This window comes from Hemicordylus capensis, chromosome 1, assembly GCF_027244095.1.
Source record: "Hemicordylus capensis ecotype Gifberg chromosome 1, rHemCap1.1.pri, whole genome shotgun sequence".
NCBI classification, from domain to species: Eukaryota; Metazoa; Chordata; class Lepidosauria; order Squamata; family Cordylidae; genus Hemicordylus; species Hemicordylus capensis.
In genome coordinates this window covers 244,973,595-244,989,260 of record NC_069657.1, presented here as the reverse complement: position 1 = coordinate 244,989,260, position 15,666 = coordinate 244,973,595, and the positions used below count along the sequence as shown (strand labels likewise).

At 42.0% G+C, this 15,666-nt stretch overlaps 1 protein-coding gene across 2 annotated transcripts in view; it reads right to left on the bottom strand.

Moving 5' to 3' along the window:
• Nucleotides 1-1,777: 1,777 nt before the first annotated feature.
• Nucleotides 1,778-15,666, bottom strand: part of PLA2G7 (phospholipase A2 group VII) — a 39,281-nt gene continuing 25,392 nt past the window's right edge. For both annotated transcript variants that reach the window (XM_053284067.1, XM_053284068.1), the window contains exons 5-11: nt 14,210-14,278; nt 12,744-12,888; nt 9,374-9,487; nt 7,507-7,598; nt 5,366-5,536; nt 3,666-3,814; nt 1,778-2,503 (exon numbers count right to left, since the gene is read on the bottom strand). In XM_053284067.1, coding sequence (XP_053140042.1) covers nt 2,391-2,503; nt 3,666-3,814; nt 5,366-5,536; nt 7,507-7,598; nt 9,374-9,487; nt 12,744-12,888; nt 14,210-14,278 — 853 coding nt within the window. In that variant the 3' untranslated portion in view covers nt 1,778-2,390. The remainder of the gene's footprint in view (nt 2,504-3,665; nt 3,815-5,365; nt 5,537-7,506; nt 7,599-9,373; nt 9,488-12,743; nt 12,889-14,209; nt 14,279-15,666) is intronic.

The following is a 15,666-nucleotide window of genomic DNA, read 5'->3' as shown; positions in this document are numbered from 1 at the left end:
CCTCCCCCACTGCATTTCCCCCCTCCGGCACAGCTTTAAAAAATGTTGGTGTGGGGTGGCTCTGTACCCTCTTGCTGCCCCTGGTCAGCATAAAACTGGAAGTGGTGGGTGCATACGTGCCCACTACTTCCAGTTTTATGCTGACCAGAGCAGCAAGTGGGTACACAGCTGCCCCACGCCAGCATTTTTTAAAGCAGTGCTGGTGGGGGAGGTAAGGAAACCCTGTGCCTTAAAGCCATCACCCTCCCGCCTGTGCACAGAACTGGTTCTGTGCACACCCCTATTGTAGATTGGTAACTGGTTGAAGGACAGGAAACAGGCTAGGAATAAATGGACAATTCTCACAATGGAGGGAAGTAGGAAATGGGGTCCCCCAAGTATCAGTACTGGGACCGGTGCTCTTTAACTTGTTCCTAAATGATCTAGAAGTTGGAGTAAGCAGCAAAGTGGCCAAATTTGCAGATGACACTAAACTATTCAGGATAGTGGAATCCAAAACAGATTGTGAGGCGTTCTAAAAAGATCTCTCCAAACTGGAGGAGTGGGTGATAAAATGGTAAATGCAGTTCAGTGTAAGCAAGTTTAAAGTGATGCATATTGGGGCTAAAAAACCCAACTTCACATATATGCTGATGGGATCTGGGCCTGACCAGGAGAGAGATCTTGGGGTCATGGTTGACAGCTCATTGACTATATCAACTCAGTGCACGGCAGCTGTGGAAAAAGGGCAAATTCCATGCTAGGGATCATTAGGAAGGGGATTGAAAATAAAAAAAGCTAATGTTCCCAGCCCTGAACTCTTAGTTAGTGAAGGAGATGTCCAATACAGTCTCCTTTAGAGCAAGCTTAAGGGGTGGGCCTCTCCATGCCCAGGGCCATAAATCTGTTCTTAATAGGGTTTGCAGAGGATGTACTCACAGCTCTGCTCATCTTGTTGATGGGAAGGAAAGAGTCAATTCTCATCTGCTTCCCTGCCTTGGTTGATCGTTGGGGTGTGCACAAAACCAGTTTGCCCATTCTGGTTCAAGTCTGAACCAGACTCGAACTGAACCAGATATGTTCGGTTTGTGGGGATGCTCAACATATTTCAGAAGTAGGTGAACCAACTCAGACATTAAAATCCCTCAGAAGATAGATATAGTGATCTGCAGTATATTGAAAGATGGCCTCTGGAAGAGCAGGTTGTTTACCTGTAACTGATGTTCTTTGAGTGGTCAGCTATGCAGCCACACCTATGAGTTCTGTACCTGCACAGTATCCTCATTTGGAATCTTCTAGTTTCACCGCAGGGCAGTTTGGTGGAAACTTTGCCCCCATAACATTTTTTACATGCCTGTGGCCTTCACTAGCCATACCAGTAATAACCACCATTAACTTAAATTTAGAGTAGAAACAAACATTTCAGATATTCTTGATACCTGAAATGGACAGTCTGGCAGGAAACAGTACTATGCTGTATTAAGTTTTGCTTAAGCAGCTGGATGTGGTCAACACTAACAGTGGTGTCAATTTTAATTGTAAACCAACCAGAGATGCTAGTTTTGGGCGGTATAGAAATATTTTAAATAAACCAACAGGATGGGTCTGCCCTATACCAATTAATATTATGAAGAAATTGTACAATCTTCACATTATGTATGGAGAGTTCTAGTTAACTCCTATCAGGTGTGTTTCTGAGGGTCCAATTCCCAAATAATACAGATGGGTCATGCAGTTATTAATTACTAGTGTGAACATAACAGTTCTGATATGATTGAAAGAAACCATTTCTGTGCTCTCACAGCATTATCTATATTTTACTTCCTTTAAAACCAAAAAACTGTACAATATCAAAACCTGAATTATACATAAACTGCATTCTTACATTACCAATAGAAACTAAAGTCTATGAATTTCATTTTTAGCATCCCCCCCCGTACCCCGGCAGCCATTTTGAACAATGCTCTAAATTGTGTTTCAATGTTAGCATAGTGGCTATGTTTCAAACTGTTTCCCCCCCTTTTTTTTTGCATATTAAATTTTTATTGATTTTGACAATATTCTTATTAACATTCACAACAAATAAACAAATAGCATCTTAGGAGTACTGATCCCAAAGTGATTTACACAAAATCATCTTCCACCAATTGGAGCCATTTTTATAATTTAGCTTTATTTGACAAGTTCCTTGTGCATCTTTAATATTAGAAAGTTCAGTTGTACATGGGTCAACTAGAAATACTGCAGTTTTAACCATATAGCAATTTTTATCTTTTGTGGAACTATCTAGATATTACAAATGGCATCCTTCAAACTCTCATTTTCCAGGTAGCACTGTCAGCATGTGGTTGCCATGTCTAAGCAGCATTATCAAGTAAGAATTTTGAAGTCTATAATATTTCATTGTATCTTTATTGTGTTGACTGAGGTGGTACTGCAGGTAAGTCAATGTTGGTTCCAGGAATGACATTAAGCCCTTCACCATCTAAGAGATGGTCCCATTGGTCAAAATCTTTCTTGAGACCTGTAGAACATAAATTTCAAAAGATGAAAATATAGAAAGTGAAAGAATTAAAGTCATATATATGGAAAGAGAAGACTGGCCAAAGCTAGTTTTTACATCCGTTTTTGAAGAACGCTGATGGATCAGGGCCTAAATAGTCCAGTATCCTGTTTCACACAGTGGCCCACCAGATGCCTCAGGGGATCCCTCAGGCAAGAAGTCCACATGTGGTTTGATTATCTGTCGAATAATTTACTGTTGGCAATGGTCAGTTCTTATTCATCTAAATGAGCAATAAACTATAAGTAACTCAGACCATCATACTTAGAGCAGCAGACATCCTGAAGAATGCTGTAAGCATGAAGCAAAGGAAGCACATGAACAGCATGCTGGATTTCAGACTAAAGCTGTAGCAGTGCTCACAACAAGGTGGCAGGGGAGGAGGATTTCCACCAATCTCCCCTTGTCTCTCAAGTACTTTGTGACACTCAAAAATATATCCCTGAGAATTGCATAGCCCTCAGGCACATATTTCCAGGTGTCACAGAGCTAAAAACAGTCTCCTTTTGCTGAGTGATCTCTACCCAAATCATAACATTTAGAACTACTTATATAGATTGTGGACACTGGGAATGGCCAAAAGGGCATGGAGACTCCAAATGAGATGACAGCAATCTGTGTGGTAAGCAGAGAAGCCACATATGGCTGATGGAATCACCTGTCTCAGGGAGGCTGTTTCTGGCAGCATCCCCATAACGAGTGTAATACAGGAGGCCCTCAAATATCACAGGGGTTATGTTCCACAATGCCTCACATGCACAGGAACGGCAAATGGCTGAAATCCACCCCTGCAATAACTGAAACCAGGTATATATAGTTTGGCCGCGAATAGCTGAAACTGCAAATGCAAATCCCATGATATTCAAGCATCTCCTGTATATGCATTACTCTAAATTCTTTCCCCTGACTTTTGGCATCTAGGGATAAAATGGTATAGTTGATTTTAATGGTGTTTTAATGTAAACCGCCCTGAGCCTTTTGGAAGGGCGGTATAAAAATTTTAATAATAAATAGATAGATAGATAGATAGTATACTGAGGTTTGTATGTGAAAACACTTTTTCTTTAATGCGTTCCCAACTCCAAGCCTTTGGACTACAAATCAAAATAATGTAGCAACTTACCTAAATGTTTCTGTAAGAAGGCTAATGAGGCTTTGTTGCTAATATCAATAGCTATATTTGGATCTATTTCTCCCTTCAGTCTAAAAATCTTCCCAACAATGCTGCCAGCGAGGAACGTAAAGTCTGGAAAACTCTGATGTACTGATCCTCTGCAAAGAAAAAATGTTTTTCATGGCCGTACTGTTACGAAAGGGTAAGTGTACAGTCAAGCAATGTTTGCAAAATGTATGCTTCAACTTTAAAGCAAAAAGATACACAATATGTAAGAGACAAAAGGAACACTTCTTATCACTCTATCACAACTGCATTCCGTCACATGTATTCATACATTATTATTACTAAGGCTGACACCTGATTGAAGAAATCTAAGGTAATCAGTTGATATTATGAGAATATTCACCTAAACCAAGCAATAAAACTAAAGCTGGGCTGCACAACTGGCTCTTCAGCTGTTGATGGACTATAATTGCCATCATCCCCAGTCACAGTGGTCAATGGTTAGGGATGATGAAAGCTGTAGTCCAACAACAGCTGGAGGGCTAAGCTTGTGCAGCTCTGCACTAAAGCAGTGTGTGTGTGTGTGTGTGTGTGTGGTGGGAATCCATTCTCCCCTATGCAATTCTTCTGTCTGGCAGTCCTTCAACCCTCACAGGGTATCCTCAGGGCCCCAAACCTTGAGGGGCTTTTTGAGGAATGTGGAGGGGGAGGGGCTGACTGCATGCAAATGAGACAATGCAAATGGCACTTTGGATCCCAGTCTGTTTCACAAATACATCAGGTTTGTTTCACAGCAGGCCTCATTGAGGAAGTATTCTCCTTCTATATGAAAGAGAAGCAGCATTAATTCTTCCTACGTAATGGCTTCCACATATGGTTTTTGTAAGAACTTTTGTTTGAAGTTCTGCTGCCTGATTGACAGTATTTTATAGATTGATCAAAAGAATGTATTTTTATTCAGTTATTCTAACCAATCATTAAAATAAATGTTGCATGCTTAATGAGTGTTTAATATAATTCTGCTAGTCCCCAAATCTGCCTATATTGTTGCCCCACATACACTTGCACAGTTGTTATCATCAGAGTTGTCACACAACTCCTGGCACAGATCTTCTGGGTGTGATGGCTCATCAGCGTAACGATTTGTGGAGGGAGAAAGACTGTACAAACATGAGTTTGTTTCCCTAATATCTTGACTTCTTTCCTTTCTCGTGAGGGATCCTGGAGGGACACAACTGGGGCTGGGATATTGGATGAAGTGGATAGCAAGGTTAAGAACAACAAAAATCTTAAAGGGACTGGAGGTGGGTGGGGTTGAGCCCAGTATTGGCTTTACTCATATGCTGAGGGTTTTATGCATTTTGCAAGAGTTCCTCCTTCCTTGTGGGAAGAGAACAAACAAAAACTTGTATGGCCACTGACTGCATTATTTCAGCTGCTCTGATATACTGATTTGGCTATATAGCGGATCATGTCACCATGCAGGTAGGAGCTGAACTAGACCACCTTTGTATTTTTTCTACCCCCAACAATTCTATAATGTGAAGGTAAAGTATCTGTTTTGATAAGTGCATCTAGCAAAGTGCTATTCACTTCCTACTAACTCACTGGAATAACTCACAGCCTGATTACCATAAGCTCTTCTAGACAGTGCTCTTCCCTCTGGAAAGTAACTAATGAGGCTACTATAGTTTAGCACTTACTTGATAGTGATCATTTTCCGTTCTCTGTCTCTGGAGTCTAGTTTTTTCATTTCAAGAATGTTTGAAGGCCACTGGAATTTTTCTGAATTAATAAACAGCAACGGTTGGTGAACTCTGGGATACACTTCATCACAAAGCGGAAGCATCCATGCATCAAGAGCAATGCCACACCTGTACAGATCAAGGCAGAGACTGAGTGGGTCGAATGTGACATGGTATTACAAGTCTTTGGTGTTTTGATAGTACAGAAGTCAAGCATCTGAGCTGGCATTCATACAAACCTTTTCTATCAATTTTAATATGTTATTAGTACAGTCCATGTGCTAACCGTGGTAACATCCACACGTTGGAATGGATAGGAATGCTGCTTGTTCCTCCTCCCAATCTTTTTTTGTTATTTTCAAGTGTTCATACAAATCACTTCAAAAGTCTTGAGGGGTCTTTTGAGTGTTTGATGTGAACGCTTGAAAATCCCAGTGGCCAACTCTCCCTCTTCTTCCAGCCAGAAGAGCCTTACCTGGTAATTATACCCCTTGATCCTTGGTGGGAAAAGATGCTCCACTCATGGTTTGCTGATAAAGAAAGGTCCTCTCTTATGTTGATGGGATCCCTCTGCTCTCCCCACAAGGTTAGATCCCCCTGTTTTTAGCTAGGGGAAAGAGGAGGGGGCTGGCAGAGAGTATGCCTCAGTTTGTCCCCAAGTCCTCCTCAAAAGGGGGCTGCAAATAACTTGAATTAAATCCACTTTATTCAAATGATAGGGCTTGCATTTTTAAGCCCCCACAATTTGAATATTTAATATTTCAAGTCCCATCTCTAAAAGTGGAGAATACAGTGTTCAAACTGATTTAGTTAATTTCAAAGCAGAATTGATACTTTTTAGTGCCTGAATGACCGTGAGTGAATGAGGTGGTGAGATGTGCTGAGTCTTTCTTTGGAAGAGACAAATGTATGTGAATGTGTAGTAGACTTTAAGGCTCTGAATATCATCTGATTTTACCCTCAACAGCTGATCTACCAAAGACAAAATCTGTTAGAGGCCGAGAGCTCTCATGCTCTTTACATGTCCCTGCCTGTAAGCCAGGAAATCCATGGGATCTCCTCAACACTGAGAGAGAGAGCCTGTATTCAGATAGAGGGAGGGCTTCCCGGTTCATCTGGCATTTCATTTAATTATTTAATTATCTATTTATTTAACTACTGCCTCACCCAGATGGCTCTACGTGGTTCACAAATATAAAAAGAGATAAAAAACAACTAATTAAAACAAGTTAAAAATCATTTCAATAATCACTAAAGGCCAGGCTAAAAAGTTATGTTTCTCCCTGCAGTGAGAATAGCAGGGGAGGGAGTCAGGGGCATCATCAGGGGGTGATCCATGGGGCAGGGGCCCCACCGTGAATTGCTCAGAGCCCCAAATCGATTCAGCCACCTCCCTCTTCCATGACTTCTTCCAGAAAGGAACCGCAGTAGTGGAGGCACCTGCACAGAGCAGGGGAGAGAGTTCCTAGTCTCACCTCGCTCTCTGCTGCTTCCATCTTAATAGGTGCTATATTACAATATCAGAGTCCTTTAAAAACATATGTAATTATTCTTGGAGAGGGGGGGTGGTATGTTTGAGTTTAATATACAAAAGGGAGGCTGTGGACCTACATCTTTTAAGTATTTAGCAATGCCCCTGGAGGAAGCATAAGAGTCTGAATCTCACTCTTGACCTTATCTTGGGCAGAATTCCTGGGGTGAAGATTCTTTGAACAAACCCTACGAGCAATATGACAAACGGGAATTTTTTTGTTTTTGTTTATCCATATTTCTGAACAAGGCCATGATACCAGAAAACAGCTGCTAGTCTCTCAGTATGGCGTAATGAGATGTGCAGATGTCATGGGGCATTGTAGGGCCATTATATCTCTCACTGGGTTCTACAGAAGTCTTTGCAAACCATTCACCTTCTCCAAAGGTTTCTACGCAGTTACAAAATGCATACTTATCCCCTGTCTCTACACAGAAAAAAGCTTTGGGCAGATATAAACTTTCACAATGAATGTTTTTTTGGGGGAAAAAAATTCAGGAATTCCTAACATAGAAATAAAAAACCAAAAACCTTTGTAGGATTTTAAAATTATTATTATATTTCTTACTTGAATCGCACATCTTTACTAAGAGTCTCAATGGCTGTAGCAGCCCCGAAAGAGTGTCCCATCACTGCTATCCTCTGTGGGTCTATAGAGTTCTGAAAAGAAATTAAAAATACGGTAAAGGACAGCCCAGCTCTCTTCCAGTTTGTTTCTATTTTAAATGCTACAAAATCTGAAAATACTGAAAACACTTAGGCCACAATCCAGCATAGAGTCAAGAATGCTTAAGCCTGCTGAAACCACTGGGCTTAGGCACACTTAACTATATGCCATATTGGTTGTATTGAAATTTTGCTTCTCTCTTTGTAACATCTTCTCTTCTTTTAAGTAAGGAAACACATGAGATAACATCCTCATGTGCATTTCCCCATCTCCCTCCCGCTTCTGTCCATCGACCAGTCAGTGTGGAATAGGCCAATGTACAACATGATGGATGTCACATCTTGTGCTTTCTTGACTACCTGTTACAGGAAGAGAAGATGAGATGCAGCAATCCCATGACTGGGTGTCACACTTCATTCCAGCGACTTGTTCAGCACCACAGGGATTCGAATTCAGATTTCCCATATCCAAACCCAATACTTTTGCCACTATATGACATTAGAACTGGTTCAGAATGTCTGAAAAGTAAAGGACGAAACTTCTCTTATTGCCCAGGGTGCAAGTCCCAATACCACAGTACCTTGATAACTAGAGGCATGGACTTGAGAAGGGCAGTCAACTGAGTGGCAAACTAAGCAGTTTTCAGTTAAGTTAATGTCATATTATTGAATCATGGTGCATTGCTGAGGGAAGTAGTAGTGTCCTTTGAGGAAAGAGGATTCTCAGAGCAGATATGTGAAAGGATGAAGACTTCTGTATATTGAAACAATGATCCATGCTTAAAATAATTCCTGTGGCAAGTAACTCAAAATGACACACATTTCTAACTGTGGTGCTTCTTGCAGTCCTAGCCACTATTTTTATCTCTTCCTGCTCGAAGCCCTACTGAAACCTTCAGTACCAGTTTAGTCAGAGCATATGTTCGGGCAGAAACAATGAACATGCGTGTCACAGGTAATGATATCTCTACAATAATGCCACTAAAATTCTATGGAAAGTATAGTCTATAGTGCACAGCCTAGTTCAGGACCAGATGATGTTAAATGCATAGTTTTCCCTTTGTTGTTTTATTTTTTTCTTGTGTAAATAGTAGCCATTGGAGGGGCAAGAATCAGGACAGTGTTGGGGGAAAGAGGTTAACCCTTTTGCAGTGTGGTCCTAACAAAGGTTATCCTCCCCCGGCAGCTATTTGCCCTGGGAGGGAAGCTACTACTGATACCAATCACAGTTGCCTTTTCCAGGGCAAACAGAGGTAGAGGGTTTCACTGGTTGACATCCAAACTACTGAAGCGGACAGGAAACTGAGAGCTGTGTGCCTGCAGCAGCAGCAGCAGCCTTCTCAACCCAGCCAGTGTATGTGGGGAGGGCAAATTTCAAAAGCTTTCCTTCAGAGTGCCCTGTGCCTGGTAGACAGATGTTCTTGAGCAGCCCTCGGGGACATGCTTTCATGTTGCGCAGAGCACTTTTCAGGGAGAGAACAAAAAGCACCCACAATGGCACCCTTTATTGGAGAAGTTGCCACCATGGGCTTAGAGCTCTAGATTCTGCGTCTGCTTTGGTAGTGTGTGTGTCAGCCATTGGGTCTAAAGCTGGGAAAGGTTACATTCTCTATCCCGCCTCACCCCTCCATCAGGCCCTTTCGTGGCTACTATTACATGAGAAAAAGAATCATGGAAGGGCAAACCAAATTCTTAATGTAACATTGGCTCTTAGTAGAATCTACTTATAGTTTTTGTTTGTATTAGGAAAAACAAGCAATGTATTTTACCTTTAAAAGCGTCCAGTTGAAGTTCAAAGGCAGCAGATTCACCACTTGTTTCCCACAATTAATATTAAGCATGAGGTCAAGGGCTCTAATGCACTCATCTGCTCTTTGCTGAACCTACATAAAAAACACATCACACCAACCACTATCCTTTTCGATTTACAGAGCCAAGGCACCAAGCCTTTGATTTAACTATTAGGGGAAATGTTCTATGTATCTGAAATCAGTAGTATCAAAAAATGAGAATATAGGCTTTCTTCAACTAAGTACTGGCCTTAATCTCTCTATAGCAAAAGTTAATGACAAGTGTTAATAGACATTAATTGAGTGTATCAGTGTCAGCTAACTCTGCAAGGGGATGGTTCTAACCTCAACAGAATTATTATTTACTTGACTAGCAAGCCAGAAGTTGCTGGTTCAAATCCCTGTTGGTATGTTTCCCAGACTATGGGAAACACCTATATCGGGCAGCAGCGATATAGGAAGATGCTGAAAGGCACCATCTCATACTGTGTAAACCCCTCAGGGGCTCTGTGGTCACCAGGAGTCGACACTGACCCGACTTTACCTTTACCTTCCATTAATCCCAGTACCTGAACACTAATACTCAGTACTAGTGATAAGGCATGCCTTATATAAATAGAGGCCCTCAATAAAGGGCATGGATTGGGCAAATTAAGTACTTTTAAATCTAACCAGTCTCAATGGCAGAGTTAGTATTATCTTAAATTAATGAAATTTAAGAGTGCTTAACTTTGACTGGATTGTGTGCTCATAGATAAGAAGGAATTTAAGATTGTTCCCTGCCTTATAATGTAAATTATTTATAGAGGACTTCAAACAGCTAAACTTCATTTCAAAATAAGCCAATTATTTTCCCCCGCTTTCCTTTCCTTTCCTCACACTTACACCCTCATTTATCAGAATGCATTGGTAGACAACTGGGAATCTAGTGGGGGGAAATTAAAAGTGTACAAACAGAAAAATACATATGATTTCATTAATATAGAACTGCACAGGAGCCTATACTGAATGTGGAGTTTTGAACATCCAGTGCTTAGATTGTAACTTTATGAGTTTTCGTAAATAAGCAAAATCATATTCTTCTTTGCTTCTAGCTTTATGTCACAGCTATATGTGGTACTATTTTATGTTGGAATGGATAGGTGATTCAAAAAGGTCCAACAACGTACTCTTGGATATATTCAGTAGATTGGGGTGGGTGGGTGGGGAGTGTCCCAAATATTTTAATATGATTTTTTAAATATACTTCATAAGAACTAGATAAATGCTGTGAAAACAGGTCAAATAGGCCTGTTTTTTTAAACAAAGGGATTTAAGAAAAAAGTCAAATCAGTTGTGTATAAGAGTAACAGGCTGGAAACAGATTAGTTCTTTCAAAGAAGATAGCAAGAGAGAGTATGCACATGTGGTTTTTTTGGTCCCACTCGTTAAACAGGTTTGCTGGGGTTTTTGTTTGACTGAAAATGAAAGAGACAGACAAAGAAACAAGCATGGACACCATAGGTACTCATACCATTGTCAGCCCTCTCCAAAATGATGGCCAACAGCTTGACAAACAAAGCACTTGCAAAATGAGCAAAGCTGCACTAGCACACGATCATATATGCCCTGTGCTAAAAAACTGGGATCTGCAGAACTGCACCTTTGAGCAAAAGTTCCCTTTGAAATAAATGAGGCATGCTGCAGGTTGCACAATTGTTGGGCAAGCATGCAGGTGGTAGCGTAGGGGTTCCCGACCTTTTGTGACAAGTGTACCCTTCTGATGCAAGCCTTCATCACAGGTACCTCTTAGAGATGGTCTGTGCACACACACACATATATTTAAATGTTAAGAGTTATGAAACAGGCTACTCCAGTCACTGGCTTACATCCAGATTAAGGTCCTTGTGAGTACTCCCACTGAAATGGGACAAATATATTTTTCCCATTAATTGCAGAGGAAATACTCAGTCTTAATTTTTTTTTTAAGTCTGTCAGCCAGGCTAAGAGGAGGGGTATGCTGAGCTTAGCCAGCCAATCAGGAGCTGAGGACGAGGGGCTTCACTCTCCTCCTCCTCCCTCCGCTTCTGCGGCAGACACATCCCTGAGGACATGACAGCTTCAAGATGGCAATCCTCAGATGGGGAACAAATAATGAGGCTGCAGTGTGGGGAGGCAGAAGGACTCCGAGTGCCCTCTGGGAGCCCTTCAAGTACCTGTTGGGAATGCCTGTGGTAGTGCAACGCTAGTCTGGAACACAAGCTCTGGACTCAGTGCAAGTAGCTCTGTCCTAGTGCAACATCCTTCTGCAAGTACTTTGTTAGTCTTTCACAGCATACAGCACCAATGTGCTGTTCAAAGATGTAACGACTCCTGATAAATAAGCAAATGTGGTCTGAAATAGGGATGTGCATGAATCAATTTGTCAAACTGCCCATCAAATTGTTTTGGTGGGGCAGGAAGTGGTACCTTTAAGCATGAGTAAAGCAGTTCCTTACTTGCCTCTCCTCCACCCTGCCACTTTTCTGGGTGCAGTGCTGCACCACTCAGAAGTCTGGGCATGGCCGCAGGGCTTCACCCAGCAGCCTGCATGTGGCCACGGGACACACATGGCCACCATGCATGTGCTAGGGATGTGCACAGAACCGGGTGGGGGTGGTTTGAAGGTGGGGTGTGTGTCGGACTTTAAGGGCAGGGGAGGGTGCACTTACCCCTCCCTCTGCTTTCCCCCCACCAGCACTCGGTTTTTGTAAAGCCCTCAGGGGCGGCAGCGTACCTCCCTGCCACCCCATCCCCTCTCCGGCTGGAAGTACCTGACGCGCATGTGTGCACCAGGTTCATGCGCACGCTGCATTTGCACACGAGCCTGCCTGGCGTGACGCCAGGTATTTCTGTCTGAAGAGGGGACAGGGCGGCAGGGAGGTACATTGCCGCCCCGAAGGACTTTACAAAAGTCCGGGCGCCGGTGGGGTAAAAGTGGGAGGGAGGGGTAAGTGCACCTTCCCCTGCCCTTAAAGTCTGACAACCCCCCACCTTTGAACCTCCCAGTGTTCGAACCTGTTCAGAGGCCCATAAAAGGGCCTTCAAACATGTTTGTGCACATCCCTAGCATGCATGGCGGCCGTGTGTGTCCCGCCATCACATACAGGCCGCTGGGTGAAGCCCTGCAGCTGCATGCAGACTTCTAAGTGGTGTAGCACCACGCCTGGGAAAGTGGCAGGGGGGTGGAACAAGTAAGGGCCTGTTTTACTCATGCCTGAAGGTATCACTCCCTGCCCCGCCAAAACATTGGTGCACATCCTTAGTCTGAAACTGAGGACGACCCTCTTCCCCATGATGCCTCTGCAGCATTACACAAGTTTTGGAGGACCTGTTGCCGACGCAGAGAAACTTCATCATCATCCGCTTTTAATTTTCTGTAATAGATCCACTCCTTGTGCAGCACTGAAGCGTCTCCTTTTGCTTCTAAGGCAGGTTTCTTTGTATAGTAATATGTAGCTGAAGAGGACTGGTCTCTAACACAAAGGAAAATACTGATTTGAATGCTTCAGGCTTCTTTTGTGAGAAGCCTACACCCCCTTCCCTTTAAGAACTGTACCATGGTATCTATATTTAATATAATTCCTTAGTAACTATATTAAAACCAACTTACAATTTAGTTTCAGGGCTTATAATACTGAAAAAATGTGTTAAGAAAGTGGAATGCTACACATTATTAATCATAACATTAATTTTAAGGGCATTGCCTATTAGATGACCCAATACAAACAATATTTTCCATCACAGCCAGTAAAGCAGGTGTACTACTTATACAAAACAGGTGCAGGGGTTCCTCTAAAGAAGCCCATAGGAAGTGGAGGACAAAGCCTAGCTCTTTCCTAGGCATGTAGTAATCAGCTCTGCATTTACTCTTCAGAATAATCAGAGGCAGTAAAGAAAAAACATTTAGTAATGCATGGCTCAGGAATCATCAGCCTAAATACATTCTATGCTGCCTTACCCTTTTTGTTTCCTTCTGGTAATTAAATTAATTACATTTATAAACCGCCCCATCCAGAGGCTCTGGGCGGTGTACAACAACTTTTTAAAAAGACATAAAACCCACAATTCAAACACAATGCTAAAAACAATATAAAAACAATTCAAAAATGATTAAAACTATATAAAACCAATTAAAATACTTTTAAAAACAACAACACACAAGCCTTGGAAGGCCAGGCCAAACAAACAGGTTTTTAGGGCTCTCTTAAAGGCTGACAGCGAGCCTAAACTGCAGATCTCTTAAAGGCCGACAGCAAGCCTAAACAGCGGTAATGCAATCAAAGTAATAGTTCTGGCTGAGTGACTGGAGATTGTACCTGCTGGTGGATCTGTTTCACCCCACTGAAGCTAACCATGCATGTCTGTACTGCTGCTAACCAAATTAGATGACCAACATTTTATGGAATGCCATTCAAATGGCTAGATTTTCAAACATCCCCTTGGAGGAATACATATGGATGATGTCCATAGTGGACGTTCATGTGGATTTTTCAGAATCACTCATTATCAAGGACTACCAAGTATTCAGCTCTCAAATCTTTCTTGAAAAATCCACAAGATTCCAGTGTAATGTTTTCCATACATTTATTTATTTAAGTATATTTATATATCACCCCAAACTCATGTCTGGTAAGTTAATATTAGACTCATTCCAAAAACCCTCCCACATAGGAAAATACTACACTGTAGTCCAAAATAACTAGTGCAGTGAAGTTAAGTTTCTAAAACCCACACTTGTTTTCTGTTTCTAGTCTTTCCATATTCCGTTCACAGTGTGTAAGTGGTACTTCATACCTGTGCTCAACAGAAGCAACAACAAAACCCCGAGATGCCATTTCAATGCAAACTGCCGAATAGATAGTTCTGTTGACAAACATGACAAATAAATTAAATGGATTAATTCATTTCTGACAGAATTCAAAGGGCATTTGTATCTATAGCTCATTTAAAATATACATTTCAATTTAATGCTTCTTCTGTTTCCTCCTGCTGCTATGAAAGTCTGCATGTACAAGACACAGTTTCATATTAATCAGTTTGCATTATCAATCCTTATTTTAATGTTTTTTTCTCAGTTAAGAAAGGTAGCAAGTACATGATTGATACTATGAGGCTATGGGAAAGGACAACAGGTTACTTACCTGTAACTTTGGTTCTAGTGGTTATCTGTCCTTTTACATCCCTCCCATCATCCCCACTGGGGTCTGCTTCAGGCAGAGTCTGTGACTGCTGGGATGAGGAGAGGCGCAGCTACATATAATGATTGGGGGTGGAGTTCCTGCCAAAACAGGAGTCAAGAAGCTTGGAAATTTCCCTACGTGGTCTCCACACATGTGTGAAGCCCAGAAGTGTAAATGTACAGATGACCACTAAAAGAACCAAAGTTACAGGTAAGCAACCTGTTGTTCTTCTATGTGGTCTCTGTATTTTACACTTCTGGGCACATAACAAGCTGCCTTACCTGGAAAGGGGTTCTAGCTGAAAATTGACTGGAGAACTGCTGTGCTGAAGCTTACATCCCTTTATGCTAGACAATCTATCACATAATGCTGGATGAAAGATGCAATGTTGCCCAAGTGGCTGCTTGACATATGGTCTCCAATGGCACTGCCCTACTGAAGGCTGCCAAAGTAGCCATGGGCCTGGTAGAGTGTGACTTACTGGAGGATGGGGGCAATTTTTTTGGCTGGGGTCAAGACAGGTGCACTCGGCGTCGGGCATGGAGTACACGGTACTAGAGCTGTCAGTACTGATACAGATTTTGGGGAGTGTGGTGTCACCAAGTCTGTGACTGACTGAGATCCTGAAAAGGTCGCAGTGGTTGTTAGGGACATGGTTGGAGCTGTAGAAGTTGTGAGTTGCTGTGAGGAGTGTGAGGCTTGCTCCCACAACACGGAGCATAAGCATGTTGCTCTATTTTTCCCCCTGGCCTGTTTGGTGAATTTTTGGCAGTGGGAGCAGGTTTCGACAACATGTGCCTTACCGAGGCAAAACAGGCACTTGTTATGGGTATCTGTCGATGGTAGCTTGGTCCACTTGCACACTTGCAGTGTATGTTTACTCATCCTATAACAAGGACCGTTAGGTCTAATCTCCCACAGCAGACAAGGAGAAGGGAATGGGCCCCCCAGAAAAATAAAGAAATGTGAAAAACTAACAGCACTAAATACCCACAATAAACAAACAAGAAGGAACAGAAGTGAAAGGAAAATAATTAACTAGAATTATTTTTACTTGCAGAAACTCAGATA